Below are 16,956 nucleotides of genomic sequence, written 5' to 3'. Positions count from 1 at the left end.
GGGGGCTGAAGTGAAAGAGTTACAGCACACGCCGGCTAGGAGGAAGTGCTCAAATTAGCCAAACCATTGTCTCACAGATATCCTCGCTGCATACGGAAACACACCAGACACCACACCGTCACAGCTTACTGATGACGGGGTGCGTGTGAGAGACCATAGAGAGAGAGAGAGACACACACAGAGAGAGAGAGAGAGAATGGCTATTTAAGTGTGTGCTCCCAGACATGTGTTATTGCCTTGTGGAAGTAAATATGTTTTGAGTGTCTTTAATAATGAACGTGATGACTGCCAGTGGAGCTGTGTTTAAGTGGTAGATAATGATACCGCCACTCAGACAGAAAGAAGATGAGAATCCACAGAACAACAGAGAAAACATACTGCTGAGAGGAGATAGAGAGAGTGGGTGAGAGTGCGTGCGTGAGTGTCTGTGTGTGTGTGTTTACGAGTGAGAGGGAGTGCGCTTGCGCGTAACCGAGCTTGCGTATCTGCGCTTTGTGTGCATGTGAGAGAGAAGAGAGCGAGAGGGAGAGAAAGAAAGTCTGTAACTCAAGCCCGTGGGACAGAATGTTAATTCAATTCTTCCTACGGTTTGATTCATCTAATCATGGATTCAATCTTGTAACTCTGTAAGCTTGTGGGGCTCCAAGACGACCTGTGTGAAGCCAAGCTCGGGCTGCGGAGTCTGCCTCCCTCTACAAATGGCACCCTTTTCCCTATGGGCCCGTGTCAAAAGTAGTGCACTATGTAGGGAATATGGCGCAATTTGGGACGCGACATTGATGTTGTGGAGCGAGGCAGACTCTGCAGCCCAAGCTTGCATCACACTGGGTTGTATGAGGACAGCTACTCATGTAAAACAAAGCTGTACACTGCCTTTACATTACCATTACTGTGCTTTGGATCTACTTATTTGAATGGATAGGTGTGTGTGTGTGTGTGTGTGTGTGTGTGTGTGTGAGACTATCTGTAGAGCTGTATAAGAACCACGTTGTGACAGAGAGGGGATTTTAAGCATCAACTGCCCATGCCAAGACGCGCACACACACACACACACACACACACACACACACACACACACACATCTGTATTGTTGTTGATTGAGAACCTCTTTGCTGAGGAATGTGATTGGTATATTTCCTATGTGTAATTTGTTGTGTAGTTGCGAAGAGACCATTGTCTCAATGGTACTCCCTGTTAAAATAAAGGTCAAATAAATACATGAAATAGAAAGGAAAATACCTGTCTATTTGTGGGAAAATCACCCTGATTAACTCTTTAATCATATCACAGTTTACCTATTTGCTTATGGTTTTGCCTACACCTAGTGACCTGCTTTTTAAATTATATGAACAAAAAATATTCAATTTTATTTGGAACGGCAAGCCAGATAAAATTAAAAGGGCCTATTTATATAACGAATATGAATTCGGAGGGCAGAAATTATTAAATATTAAAGCATTAGACCTCTCACTAAAGGCATCAGTCATACAAAAGTTATACTTAAATCCAAACTGGTTCTCTAGTAGATTGGTACGAATGTCTCATCCTATGTTCAAGAAGGGCCTTTTTCCCTTTATTCAGAATTACACCTGCTCACTTTCGGTTGCTTGAAAAGGAAATAATCTCCAAAATATCTTTATTTTTAAAAACAAGCCTTAGAAAGTTGGTTGCAATTCAGTTTAATCCACCTGAAAGGACGGAACAAATAGTACAACAAATCTTGTGGTTAAATTCAAATATAGTAATTGATAAAAAAAACTGTATTTATCGAAGAAATGTTTTAAAAAAGTATAATTTTTGTGAATGATATCATAAATAGGACTGGTGGAGTAATGTCACACATGCAGCTAACACAGACATATGGAAATGTCTGCTCTACCCAAAATTACAACCAATTAATTGCAGCATTACCACAAAAATGGAAGAGGCAGGTGGAAGGGGATAAAAGTAAGGAACTTGTATGTCGGCCTTATATTAAAGAACATAAATGGTTAAGAAAAGTGTGATAAATAAAAACATATACCAATTTCATTTAAGGACCAAAAAACTTACAGCTGTGCCATATAAATTGCAAAATAGTTGGGAAGAGATTTTCGATGTACCCATTCCATGGCACATGGTTTATGAATTGATACGCAAAACAACCGGATTCAAAACTTCGAATTTTTCAATTTAAATTATTGTACAAAATTCTTGCAACTAATAGAATGTTATATATATGGGGGATACAATCTTCTCAGCTCTGTAGATTCTGCTGGTAGGAGGAGTCAGAGTCATTAGACCATTTATTTTGGTATTGTCCGCATGTAGCTCGTTTTTGGTCACAGGTCCAGGAATGGTTGAAGAATTGCAACATTTGCGTAGAACTAACGCTACAGATAGCAATACTGGGGGATTTGAAAAGCCATAGTCAATCAATCAATAATATAATAATTATTTAGCAAAAATGTTTATTTTTAATTTACAATCCGTGGAAGCTATGAGAATAGGAAGATTCAAATCTTTTGTGAAGCATCACAGCACAGCTGAAAATATATGGCAAATAAAAATCCGAAATGGATGATGTTGGAAGATAGATGGGAAAGGTTGAGTGGAGCTGAAGGGTGGGACTAATAACAAGATAAACAATGTAGGGCATACGGGATCTGTGAAATGTGTATAGGTGCGGAGCTATTGTGAAATAGCACAGTTACAAGTGGAAATCAAACTGGATGGACAACAGAAATAGAGGAAGGACTAAGAACAAACAAGAGAGAACTATTATAAAGTAGACTGTGTCTGTAAATGTGTATAAGATGTATAAATTGAAGGTAAAAACAGAAATGTTTATCAGTTTACTCCAATTGGGGGTCCGGTGGTAGGGTTTGCAGGGAATAATAATAAAGGTATACTCTTTTATAAAAAAGTATGTATGTCTATGTAGGTATGTGTATGTATATATGTGTATATGTATGCATACGTGAATGGATATATATATTTACCCAAAAAAATATGGGGGATTGGAAATGATGCAGACAATTACATTGGAAACAACATTCTTTCCGCAATATTAAGCTGATCCACCAAAAAAAATAAAAAAAAATAAATAAATAAAAATAATAATAATAATAATACATGAAATAAAACACACTCACACACACGGTCATATATACAGACAGAATCAACTGTCTGTTATTCACCTGGACTAAGGCATTAACAGAACCTCTCTCCCCTCCACTTCCTCCTCTTCCTCTTTCTTCTCCTCTATTCCAGGCCTGCGAGTACTACAACTCCCAACTACACGTGGTCCATTACAAATATGATGAGTACGCAGGAGATTACCGACTACTTCCCAGGTACAGAACAGGCTATGAAAGAGTTGCACAATTCTGTAAACCTTCCCAAAATACCCAGGTTTTCCAGAAATGTTGTGAAAGAAAAGTTACCAGAATTTTGCAACCCTTGGCTAGGATTACACTTATGTACAGAGCAGTGTGTGTACATATTTTCATTGTTCCGCATAAGAAAAGTACAGTACTTTGCCATTTCATGTACTTCTAAGTGTTATGAGTATTGAGTTAGACAGGGCCCATTCCAGGGCTTAACTGTTTTTGACATAGCGTCTGTCTCAGGAACGCATGCCAGACGTTCCAAAAGCGTACTTCACATAAACACCAGGAAAGACGCAGCTGAAAACCTCAGCTAGACCAGAAGATCCAGGGGATGTGTCCCTAATGGAACCCTATTCTCTATTTAGTGCACTACTTTTGACCAGAATTCACTAAATAGGGAATAGAGTGCCATTTAAGAGGCGGCCTCAGTGGTCTGCGGTTGCATAATGGGTCTCTCGAAAAATAGCTCTCTGTGATGTCAACAATGGGAACAAAAAACAAAATGGTGGACGTCGGTGGGATGTGTTGTTGAGTGGCAGGCTGTCCAGCTGCGGGGATGTCAGGGCTGTGCATTGGTCACTCAACCCCTGGGAGACCAGCCATCAGAGCAGGGCCTCTTTGATCTCTGACCCCTATCCAGACCACTGTAATGTTCTCCTGGTCTCCTGTGGGTTGGTTAAGCTGGAGTACAGTTAATTTCACGTGACCTTTCTGAGTTTGTTGAACTTTAAATCTTTTTGAGTTCATATACTGTACATCAACTCTAAAACTGATCCATAGTTTACTTTTGATAATGTATACAGTAGTTACCATCATAGATACTAAGAGACTGAATGTACATGCTCTTATAGAGGTTATATCCACATGATATGAGTTTTCTCTCTGAATCAGTTCCTCTGTCTTTCCTTGGACACAGAGTTAGCAGCAGATCTAGGATCAGTTTGGGAGCTACCGCTAGCCTTTGTGAGATACCCTGGACACAGTTAGCAGCAGATCTAAGATCAGTTTTGGCTGATCATACTATATGTCTGGGATCCAATTGACAGATTAACAGCCCAGTTCACTATGAGCTAGTCATCTTCACAAGATGTGTCCCTCCAGAGATTACATAAGCTCAGCAAAAAAAGAAACGTCCTCTTTATTTTCAGCAAACTTAACATGTGTAAATATTTGTATGAACATAACAAGATTCAACAACTGAGACATAAACTGAACAAGTTCCACAGACATGTGACTAACCGAATAGAATAATGTGTCCCTGAACAAAGGGGGGGTCAAAATCAAAAGTAACCGTCAGTATCTGGTGTGGCCACCAGCTGCATTAAGTACTGCAGTGCATCTCCTCCTCATGGACTGCACCAGATTTGCCAGTTCTTGTTGTGAGCTGTTACCCTACTCTTCCACCAAGGCACCTGCAAGTGTGATGTTTGGATGTACCGATCCTGTGCAGGTGTTGTTACACGTGGTCTGCCAATGCGAGGACGATCAGCTGTCCGTCCTGTCTCCCTGTAGCGCTGTCTTAGGTGTCTCACAGCACGGAAATTGCAATTTATTGCCCTGGCCACATCTACAGTCCTCATGCCACCTTGCAGCATGCCTAAGGCACGTTCACGCAGATGAGCAGGGACCCTGGGCATCTTTCTTTTGGTGTTTTTCAGTCAGTAGAAAGGCCTCTTTAGTGTCCTAAGTTTTCATTTGCCTACTGTCTGTAAGCTGTTAGTGTCTTAACGACCGTTCCGCAGGTGCATGTTCATTGTTTATGGTTCATTGAACAAGCATGGGAAACAGTGTTTAAACCCTTTACAACGAAGAGCTGTGAAGTTACTTGGGTTTTTACGAATTATCTTTGAAAGACAGGGTCCTGAAAAAGGGCTGTTTCTTTTTTTTGCTGAGTTTACAAGAGCCTTGAAGTCTGGCATGATGCAAGACTATTCAAACTATGACGTCCAAACACAGGGGTGACGCCGAAGATTGCCATTTCTTTTAAGACTGTTGGAGACACTTTTAAAAAGATGGCATCAATTATATTTGCTGAGACTAGTTCCAGTGCCGGGTCTGCTATCCTTATAAAAGAGGGAATCCGTTGTGTCTCCAGCTCAGAGCACACACACAAACACAGGGCGGCTCATGAGCGCACTGGAGCGAGGGCAACCCTTTGTCGGGTCCTTTTCGGGAGGAGATGGAGAGGACTCAGCCACACATAAGTCAGGGCTCAGCTCAGACACCCGGGCCATAGAGATGGAAAAGAGAGAACACCTCCTATCTTTGCTATGATGATCTCCCCACGGGGCAATCTGCTGTTTAACAAAACTGAACTGAATATTGTCCCTTTAACCCATTTAAAATGGAGAAAGACCTCGATGGCGCTGCCCATGCTATAACAAGCTGTGTAGCAAGTCTACCCTCTATCCAACTCCATGCACCCAGCACCTCTACAGTAAAGCTTACCGTATGCTTCCCAGTCAAAAGAATTCACAGATATATTAATCAACATTTTTATGTTTGTTCATTTTGGTGTTGGGCAGCGTTCAGCAGGTTTTTTTTCCAGCTGTTGGAGCACACAACATTTTTTCTTGAGGCTTGTCGAAATTCGGTAGCCAAAGTTTATGCCCCTTCATCAGTGATTGGTCAAAAGCAGGGATTCTTCAATTAAGTGTTTGTTGTCGTTCAACAACAGACGGCTAGTTTTCATGCACATTTCACTTGAGAAATACTACACCAAACATCTTAGTAACATCTGCGCGACTAAGACTTCCTCGGCAAAAACGTCAAAATTAATTACAGATTTCTTGACTTATCTTAGATTCATTCGGATTATTCGGCAGGAGTTTTTCCTGACAATGTGATCTGGTCAGAAACAACTCTGGGCTCAAGTTAGCCCATGCCTGTGTAGTTAAACAGGCCCTACTACTACTACAATATACTGCTGGACTGTTATGTTGCTATCACAACACAGGTATCAACAGTAGAGTTGAGGTTGAATGTCATTACTGAGTCTAGTACATTTACGATATGATGAAAGGAGACATAGAAAGAGGACATCCTCCTTGTCTGTGTCCCATATGACACCCTATTCCCTTACTGCATAGTGCACAACTTTTCACCAGATCCCTATGGGCCCAGTTCAAATGTAGTGGTAATAGGGTGCCTTTTGGAACGCAGACCCTTCTCTCTTTCTGCCTGGAGTCTTTTAAGTGTAGTCTTCTCCCTCTTGATATCCCTAATGGAAGACATCCCCCCCGACTCTGTGAGGGGAGAGAGAAGTGGGGAAGGCAGAATGAGTGCTTGTGCTCCGGCGCTCCATGTCCTTTCAAACAGCGCCGCTGAAAAACGCTCAGCGCTGACAGGGGGAAAAAACTGCCGCTCCTAATTCGATTCATTCTTCAAAATCACAATTTAACATGCATCTATTTTTATTTTTATTTTGAGGGCCAGATTGGGAATTTAGCCAGGACACCGGGGTTAACACCCCTACTCTTACGATAAGTGCCATGGGATCTTTAATGACCTCAGAGAGTCAGGACACCCGTTTAACGTCCCATCCGAAAGACGGCACCCTACACAGGGCAGTGTCCCCAATCACTGCCCTGGGGCATTGGGATGCACCACCATATGGATTAGTTTCAATACTTAAAAATGGTAGGTCCAAATGGTAGGTCCAAATGGTAGGTCCAAATGGTAGGTCCAAATGGTAGGTCCAGCTAGTCATAAGACTAGCTGGTGTCCCGGTGTCCTGGCTAAATTCCCAATCTGGCCCTCAACCATCACGGTCACCTAATAATCCCCAGTTTACAATTGGCTCATTCATCCCCCTCCTCTCCCCTGTAACTATTCCCCAGGTCGTTGCTGCAAATGAGAACGTGTTCTCAGTCAACTTACCTGGTAAAATAACGGTAAAAAAAAAAAGAAATACAGGTGCAATCCACATACAGGTGCATCCTGTTTCCATTGATCATCCTTGAGATGTTTCTACAACTTGATTGGAGTCCACCTGTGGTAAATTCAATTGATTGGACATGATTTGGAAAGGCACACACCTGTCTATATAAGATCAGAGCAAAAACCAAGCCATGAGGTCGAAGGAATTGTGTGTAGAGCTCCGAGACAGGATTGTGTCGAGGCACCGATCTGAGGAAGGGTACCAAAAAATGTCTGCACTATTGAAGGTCCCCAAGAACACCGTGGCCTCCATTCTTAAATGGAAAAAGTTTGGGACCACCAAGACTCTTCCTAGAGCTGGCCACCCGGCCAAACTGAGCCATCGGGGGAGAAGGGCCTTGGTCAGGGAGGTGATCAAGAACTCAATGGTTCCTCTGTGGAGATGGGAGAACCTTCCAGAAGGTCAACCATCTGTGCAGCACTCCACCAATCAGGCTTTTATGGTAGAGTGGCCAGACGGAAGCCACTCCTCAGTAAAAGGCACATGACAGCCCACTTGGAGTTTGCCAAAAGGCATCTAAAAGACTCTCAGACCATGACAAACAAGATTCTCTGGTTTGATGAAACCAAGATTGAACTCTTTGGCCTGAATGCCAAGTGTCACATCTGGAGGAAACCTGTTACCATGTTTTTCAGCTGCAGGGACTGGGAGACTAGTCAGGATCAAGGAAAAGATGAACGGAGCAAAGTACTGAAAGATCCTTGATGAAAACCTCCTCCAGAGCGCTCAGGACCTCAGACTGGGGTTAAGGTTCACCTTCCAACAGGACAATGACCTTACGCACACAGCCAAGACAACACAGGATTGGCTTCGGGACAAGTCTCTGAATGGCCATGAGTGGCCCAGCCAGAGCCCGAACTTGAACCCAATCGAACATCTCTGGAGAGACCTGAAAATAGCTGTGCAGCGATGCTCACCATCCAACCTGACAGAGCTTGAGAGGGTCTGCAGAAAAGAATGGGAGAAACTCCCCAAATACAAGTGTGCCAAGCTTGTAGTGTCATACCCAAGAAGAATTGAGGATGTCATCCTGCCAAAGGTGCTTCAACAAAGTACTGAGTAAAGGGTCTGAATACTAACGTAAATGTGATGTTTCAGTTTTTTTTCATTTGATACATTTACAACAAAAAAATGAGAAACCTGTTTTGCTTTGTCATTATGGGGTATTGTGTGGAGATTGATGAGTGAAAAAACCAATGTAGTCCTTTTTAGAATAGTGCTGTAACGTAACAAAATGTGGAAAAAGTGAATGGGTCTGATTAGTTTCCGCATGCATTGTAAGCACTCTAAATAGGTCAGGAGCCAGACATGGAGCCTAAGATTGAACAAACATGAATTATTTAGCCTATATTATTTCAAGGCTATAGTCTACAAAGAAATACATTGTGAAGCATTTGCGAGTGCGACACAATAAGCTGGTACGTACATAAAGCTCTCAGCAATTAAACATTTTGTTATATTAATTCATTAAAGTCTATAAATTGCAAATATAGGCTGTGACTTACTTATAATTAAATACATATTAATTGAAAAATTACTTATTAGTGCCTTAGAAACTCGAGTTTGGCCAGTCTGTGGCTTCAGGCTCATGTGATGTGGTGCCTGCAAAGCAGGTCAGCAGCGGAGAATACCCTTCTCACACTTGCAGAGCCACTGTGGATGCTAAACACCCTTTTGGCCAGTCTTGCCAGGCCGGGCAGATGCAGATTTGTTTTTAAAACGTTCTATAGGTTTTTAGGCAAAATAACCCAATCAAAACGGAAAGCTCCTTGAATGTGGGAATATGCCAGGCCTATTGGACCAAAATCAATGATGGCCTATTGTATAGATAATAGAAGAAAAAATGAACGAAACGTTTAAGAGATCAGATTTTTAGTTGATACATACTTTGCTACAATGACACACTTAGTTATCTAACCACCGCCTTCCTTTCTTTTAGCATGTGCACGTAGTAAGTACACCATCATGCTTTCAGGATACGTGTCTTTTCAGATTCCACAATGATTATTTAGTTGTGCACACTACATCGCCGTACTCCCTCTCTTGCTCTTGGTCCTAAATCAAGTGACCTTGATTTAGCACCTGTGTGTTTTATCAGTCTCTTTATGAAAATATTTAGCGAACTCCATGACAGTAGCGAAAGCAAGGGGCTATAGCAGCACACAAGTAGACTACAGATGCATGCCGGGCATGCCCTGAGCTTGTGAAGTGATAACTACTGGAGCGATATTAGAGAGGACGAGAAGGCTGACGCCCCAGACTTTGGGAATCTCACACCGCGCTACTATGGGTGGTGATTCATGCCAGAATTAAGCCTCGTGAAGCTACTGATACCGGTCACCGAGCGTCTTCCTAGCGCTATAAAATAATGCCATGAATTACTGTCAATGGAGACAAGTTTGTTTCTAAGGCGTCAAACTGCCGACACGTTCATGTCACGTGATACGTCATGTAGACGTGGTGTTCACGTCACGTGTCAGTTTGCGTATAAGTTTATTATGAATGATCTTACCATGAACGCCTTAAAACGTCTACATGTGTTACCCGTTACGTGTTAGTTTAAGTGTCTGTTTAGTTCATCAATTTCAGTTGTCGATTTAGCTAAAATAGGCCTATCACCTCGATGCAAAAATTATTAGGCTAGTTGATATCGCAGCCACCATTACTGTGTAGATATGCCTATTTCTCGCATCAATACAAACACAAGGGATTCTTGGTAGCCTAGTGGTTAGTGTTGGGCAAGTAACCAAAAGGTTGCTAGATTGAATCCCAAAGCCGACAAACTTTTTTTGTTTTGCCCGAGCAAGGCAGTCAACCCATTGTTCCCTGGGCGACGAATAAGTGGATTTCGATTAAGGAGGCCCCCGCACCGCTCTGATTCAGAGGGGTTGGGTTAAATGCAGAAGACACATTTCAGTTGAATGCATTCAGTTGTACAACTGACTAGGTATCCCACTTTCCTTTTCTTTGTTGTGGGTAGTCTAGGTCTCTGGTGGCGCATTCAAAACAACTCGGAAGTTGGCAATCTCTGACTTCCGACTTCAGTGCGTTCAAGACAACTGGGAACTCAGGGCAAAAAATTTGCTCAGACTGGGATTTTTGTTTTGAACAGTCATCCAACTCGGAATCTCTGGCACCCCCACTTTTCCACCCCCACTTTACTGGATTAACAGACACATTTACTGTCATCATGCAATCCTTCGTCCATACATTTCTGTGGAAAGCGGGGTTCAAATTGAGGGAGTATGTGAGGATATAGGCCTTGTTATAGAGACGTGCAAAATAATATGCTACCACTTGTTTGCTTAGCTATAGGAAAAGAAACAGTCCAGATTTTATAAAGCGATCTAGGCTTTAACAATGATAAACGCTACGATTATTTCAGCAGTCTACTAGCCTATCGAAAGTCTTGCGCAGCCTTAACTTCTTATGGCTGCAGGGGCAGTATTGAGTAGATGGATGAAAGGTGCACAGAGGTGCCAATATTAAACGGCCTGCTCCTTAGTCCCAGTTGCTAATATATGCATATTATTATTCATATTGGATAGAAAACACTCTGAAGTTTCTAAAACTGTTTGAAGTATGTCTGTGAGTATAACAGAACTCATATGGCAGGCAAAAACCTGATAAGTTCCAATTCCTGTTAGAATTGTTTCTGAGGTTCAGATTTTCAACCATGCTCTCAATTGAAATGACAGCGAGATATAGATGAGTTTTCACTTCCTACGGCTTCCACTAGATGTCAATAGTCAACAGAACTTTGTCTGATGACTCTAATGTGAAGGGGGGCCGAAGGAGACAGGAATGAGTATTCACTTCCACGGGCTGATCACGCATTCACCATGCGCCTTCACATGAGTAGGACGTCCGTTCCATCGCTCTTCTGAAGTCAATTTAATTTTCCGGTTGGAACGTTATTCAAGATGTATGTTAACAACATTCTAAAGATTGATTCAGTACATCGTTTGACATGTTTCTACTGACTGTTATGGAACTTTTGGACATTTCGTCACGTTATAGTGGAGGCGCTTTATTGACTTTGGAATTGTTTACCGAAGGCGCGAACCAAAGTAGCTAATTGGACATAAATAACGGACATTATCGAACAAATCAAGCATTTATTGTGGACCTGGGATTCCTAGGACTGCATTCTGATGAAGTTCATCAAAGGTAAGGAAACATTTATCATGTATTTTCTGGTTTCTGTTGAGTCCAACATGGCGGCTAATTTGGCTATTGTTCTGAGCCCCGTCTCAGATTATTGCATGATTTGCTTTTTCCGTAAAGTTTTTTTTAAATCTGACACAGCGGTTGCATTAAGGAGAGGTATATCTATAATTCCATGTGTATAACTTGTATTATCATCTACATTTATGATGAGTATTTCTGTTGAAACGATGTGGCTATGCACTATCACTGGATGTTTTTGGAACTAGTGAATCTAACGCGCCAATGTAAACTCAGATTTTTTGTTATAAATATGAACTTTATCAAACAAAACACGCATGTATTGTGTAACATGAAGTCCTATGAGTGTCATCTGATGAAGATAATCAAATGTTAGTGATTCATTTTATCTCTATTTCTGCTTTTTCTGACTGCTATCTTTCGCTGGAAAAATGGCTGTGCTTATTATGGTTTTGTGGTGACCTAACATAATCGTTTGTAGTGCTTTCGCTGAAAAGCATATTTGAAATCGGACACTTTGGTGGGATTAACAACAAGAATACCTTTAAAAAGATATAAGACACATGTATGTTTGAGGAATTTTAATTCTGAGATTTCTGTTTTGAATTTGGCGCCCTGCACTTTATCTGGCTGCTGTCATATCGATCCCGGTAGCGGGATGCAGCCATAAGAAGTTTTAACATCCCAGGAAAATGTGGATGGTTTATTAAATGCTCTGCAATGTAGAACTATGCCTAATGCAAAATACAGAAAAGTTAGAATTAGTGTGGGACTATGCATAGACCAAACAGTTTAACAGAAAAACATTTATTATTCACGAGAATCCCATTGAATCAAGCTATTCATTTCAGTGCAATTGCGTTCTTACGCATATCCTTAGACTAAACAGAACCAAAAACACCCCAGCCTGTTTTGATCACAGATCATGATGAAGCCTGAACATTTAAGCTGTTTTTCATAAATTTAGCCCACAGTTGCCTACAGATTGATACACATGAAGACCTATATTTAATCTGGAATTGACAAACAGAAGCCTGACTAGGATCCCGATTTTCCCCACATCATATTACCAATTAGGCAAAATGTATTCCTATTCATTTGCATAGGCTAACCATTGCGATTAATGTTATTTACCATCTTCTGCTTTTTATGAATAAACAGGCATCAGGGTAAACATAATATAATTTCAATGCCCCCCCCACACACACATTGTTACTTACCTTACAGATCACAAAGTGAACTGATCTCCACTCCATTCATATGCAAATACATTTGATTTATACACTGGCTTGTCTGGCTGGAATGTTTTCATTTTAAACAGGCCTTCCCTTATCTACACTGAAATAATTTTAGTCCTCAATTATGATTAAAAAAAAAATTAATCAGAGCACATTAGTACACCCTTGTGGTTGAATATATATCTATTGTAAGTCTTGATACAATTAATAATGTTGAACTAACAAATACCATCACAAACACCTTATGAAACAGCTGTGAAAACCAATCTAGTAATATTTTTTGATTTAAATACATAACCATTGATATTTTTTTGGTACGCGTGTCAATTTACTTTCAGATTTTTTGTACACTCACATGGCAATCATAGACTGAAATACAGAATTATGGTGTGTGGAATAGAGAGGTGGGTCTTGTGTGGATAGGAGGTTCTGCCTGTCACTTGTTTTTCAACATGTAGTGGACTCAGAGGGAAACTCCAAAGTCCAGGCGCTGCTGACCTCTTTGTTCTGAGTGTTTGCAGTGCTAGTGTTTTTAGCTAATCTGTGCAACCCACATTATGTGCCCCGTATGATAGTTGTCTTGCTCTTTCTTAGCAGATAATGACAACTTGACAATAACAGTAGCTGATGTAATGAAACGTTGGAGGGTGGTTGTTAATGGTAGTGGATCCATGTCTGGGTGTTAGGCAGAACCCCTAGGTCCTGGAGAACAGTTGACCCCAGCTAGGAGCGAAAGAGCACCAAGCTATCCCGGGTCTCGCCTTCCTTTCGTCCTTCTTCTAAACCAAGTAATTCACCCAGATGTCGAAGCACTAGGTCCCCTTGATTCTTCTCAGGTGGCTCTCCTTTTTCTCATGCGCCCTGTTCATGTTCAGTCTCACCTTGACTGATAATAGAAATAAATGCAATTTATATTTCATATTATTACAAATACATCTCTTATATATCTCTTGGAAGGCCAGAAAATAAATTAACAGTGGACAATAATTTTTACCTGGTCAAAAACCTCAACATCCTTCTCAGTCTGTGCCTGAAGGTGGTCTTCGAAGGCGTTCTGATCTGGTTCGACAACTTCCACCACATCAGGTGAAATATCAGTGACCTCAAAGTACATTAAACAAAAACAGCAAAATGAAAACTCTAGGTCAATCCCAAAAAATGTATACACAATAATGTTATATACACAATTGCATTGTTTACATCAGTTAACTGCTGTGGCTCCCCTCCATATAGCAGGCGATAGAGTGAATACTCTGGAGGCCTGGACACTGCTGTGTGGTGTGCAAAGATAATTACCATCAGATTGTCCTTCCACCATTCCTGGTACCCGTCAAGGAACTTTCCCATGGCAGTCCCGTTGGTCCGTTCATCCAAACGGGGAGTCACCATACATCTACACATTCGCATTATATATATAAAACTCACTGTACTATCAGTGTCAATTTCGAAGAAAAAAAAATCTAAATTACTGGACGACTATGCAAAACAATGCTACAACCATTACATTAAGCTGACATTGACTAAAACCAACTAGGCTAAAGCTAACTACTATAGCTAGCATCAAGCTAGCGAACTGTTAAACACAATTTTTTTACAAATATTAACACTAACACATTTTATCGTGACATCGCATATTTACATATATTACCTAAAGTAAACTGAGTCTTTGTTCATAGAAAGTAAAACAAATTGCATCTAAAACGTTGAAAAGAAAAGTACAGAAAGTTTGGACGCCATGTTGATCCTTTCTCGTTCATGTAAACCATTAGCAACCAGTCATTCTCCATAATGAAGACGAAATGTTAAATATCTCACTAACTCACTTCATTGACTTCGCAGCTCCCCTAGCAGCAGTAATTATATACATACATTCAATGCAAATACCTGGGAGGCAAAATAAACGAAATAAAACATAAAAAATATGACCATACATGTATCACAAACACATGGCATATGCTTGAGTACCACCTTGACATCTCTGATCTGCTTGCCTCAATAAATTAATGCTAGAACCAGTGTTGCCAACTAATTTTCAGGGTAAGTTGCTAGAGGCAGGTTGATTTGTGGCTAAAAGTTTCTAAATGACGTTGTGATGTCGTTGCGTGTTGTGATGTTGTGATGTCGATGTCGTTGCGATCATTACGTAGAATACACAATAACGTTACTCAAATTGACTGGCCATCTCGTGCATTTTAGCGTTTGAGTCACTTTTCAAAAGTTGCTCAAAGTTCAAAATACATTTTTAAAAGTAGCTACATTTGTTGCTAGGTGCTGTTTGACAAAATAGTTGACAGGGTAGTCTGAAAAGTTGGTAAATCTAGCAACAAAATTGCTAAATTGACATCACTGACTAGAACATTAGTAGCCAGGATTAGGTATTTCAAATCTAATCAAACTTTATTTGTCACATGCGCCGAATACAAGTGTAGACCTTACCGTGAAATGCTTACTTACAAGCCCTTAACCAACAGTGCAGTTCAAGAAGAGTTTAAGAAAATATATACCAAATAAACTAAAGTAAAAAATCGAATAAAAAATTATAAAAAGTAACATAATAACATAACAATAACGAAACTATATACAGGGGTACACTGTTTTGAGGCGGACTTGCCTATTTATTTTTTTAAACGGTACCGAGTCAGTGTGCGGGGGTACAGGTTAGTTGAGGTAATTTGTACATGTAGGTAGGGGTGAAGTGACTATGCATAGATAATAAACAGCGAGTAGAAGCTTTGTACAAATAAATGGAGAGGGGGTCAATGTAGCAGCAGTGTATCTAGTCTCCTAATAATTGCATAACTGTGCAAGTTAGACAAGTCATCTTTTGTTTGCATGTTTTTTTTATTGAACCTTTATTTTACTAGGCAAGTCTGTTAAGAACAAATTCTTATTTACAATGACGACCTACCCCGGCCAAACCCAAGCCCGGACGACGCTGGGCCAATTGTGCGCTGCCCTATGGGACTCCCAATCACGGCCGGCTGTGATACAGCCTGGAAACAAACCAGGGTCTGTAGTGATGCCTCTAGCACTGAGATGCAGTGTCTTAGATAGCTGCGCCACTCGGGAGTCCCAAGCATGTTTTTTGTTGTTGGTCCTGTCAATGTTGAGTGAACACACATGCCTCAGCACACACAGGTTACTTTGCCTGCTTGCAAATGTGTGCTAAAAGTGGGGATGTTTCATAGTATTTCTGATTATCTTAACTCACCACCACTAATTAACTTTATTTTCAACAGATATCCACAGAACCACGACTGCAATATAGGCCTACACTCAGATAAAAAGGTGTTATCTACGAACTAATTGGATTATTCTGCTGTCCCCATAGGAGAACCCTTTTTGGTTCCAGGAAGAACCCCTTCTGTGTCTAGGTAGAACCCTTTTGGGCTCCATTCCACAGAGGGTTCTACATAGAACCAAAAAGACTTCTACCTGGAACCAAAAAGTTCTCTCCTTTGGTGACAGCCAAAGAACTAGAGGTCGATCGATTATGATTTTTCAACGCCGATACCGATTATTGGAGGACCAAAAAAAGCCGAAACCGATTAATCGGCCGAATTGTATTTATTTATATATATATATATATTGTAATAATGACAATTACAACAATACTGAATGAACACTTATTTTAACTTAATATAATACATCAATAAAATCAATTTAGCCTCAAATAAATAATGAAACATGTTCAATTTGGTTTAAATAATGCAAAAACAAAGTGTTGGAGAAGAAAGTAAAAGTGCAATATGTGCCATGTAAGAAAGCTAAYGTTTAAGTTCCTTGCTCAGAACATGAGAACATATGAAAGCTGGTGGTTCCTTTTAACATGAGTCTTCAATATTTCCAGGTAAGAAGTTTTAGGTTGTAGTTATTATAGGAATTATAGGACTATTTCTCTCTATACGATTTGTATTTCATATACCTTTGACTATTGGATGTTCTTATAGGCACTTTAGTATTGCCAGTGTAACAATATAGCTTCCGTCCCTCTCCTCGCCCCTACCTGGGCTCGAACCAGGAACACATCAACAACAGCCACCTTCGAAGCAGCGTTACCCATGTGTAACGAATGTGAAATGGCTAGCTAGTTAGCGGTGGTGCGCGCTAATAGCAATAGCCTTTCAATCGGTGACGTCACTTGCTCTGAGACCTTGAAGTAGTAGTTCCCCTTGCTCTGCAAGGGCCGCGGCCTTTGTGGAGCGATGGGTAACGATGC

General features: G+C 40.7%; 1 protein-coding gene and 1 long non-coding RNA gene across 3 annotated transcripts in view; one reads left to right on the top strand and one right to left on the bottom strand.

Annotated features, from left to right (window-relative positions):
* The window catches only part of LOC111982648 (dedicator of cytokinesis protein 10), a 127,310-nt gene that overhangs the window by 29,621 nt on the left and 80,733 nt on the right, over positions 1-16,956 (top strand). The window contains 1 exon segment of the mRNA XM_070433925.1: positions 3,253-3,335. Coding sequence (XP_070290026.1) covers positions 3,253-3,335 — 83 coding nt within the window.
* Positions 12,880-15,257, bottom strand: LOC111982649 (uncharacterized). 2 transcript variants are annotated; one of them, XR_002879795.2, is made up of 4 exons: positions 14,386-15,257; positions 14,034-14,130; positions 13,732-13,839; positions 12,880-13,623 (listed from the first exon to the last, which is right to left on the bottom strand). It is a non-coding gene; the product is annotated as an uncharacterized lncRNA (long non-coding RNA). The 2 variants fall into 2 exon arrangements; XR_002879794.2 differs by lacking the exon at positions 14,386-15,257 and having other exon boundaries at positions 14,034-14,287.

This window comes from Salvelinus sp. IW2-2015, linkage group LG22, assembly GCF_002910315.2.
Source record: "Salvelinus sp. IW2-2015 linkage group LG22, ASM291031v2, whole genome shotgun sequence".
NCBI lineage: Eukaryota > Metazoa > Chordata > Actinopteri > Salmoniformes > Salmonidae > Salvelinus > Salvelinus sp. IW2-2015.
Note: the sequence above shows the minus strand (reverse complement) of the source record. Positions and strands in the feature narration are given on the sequence as shown.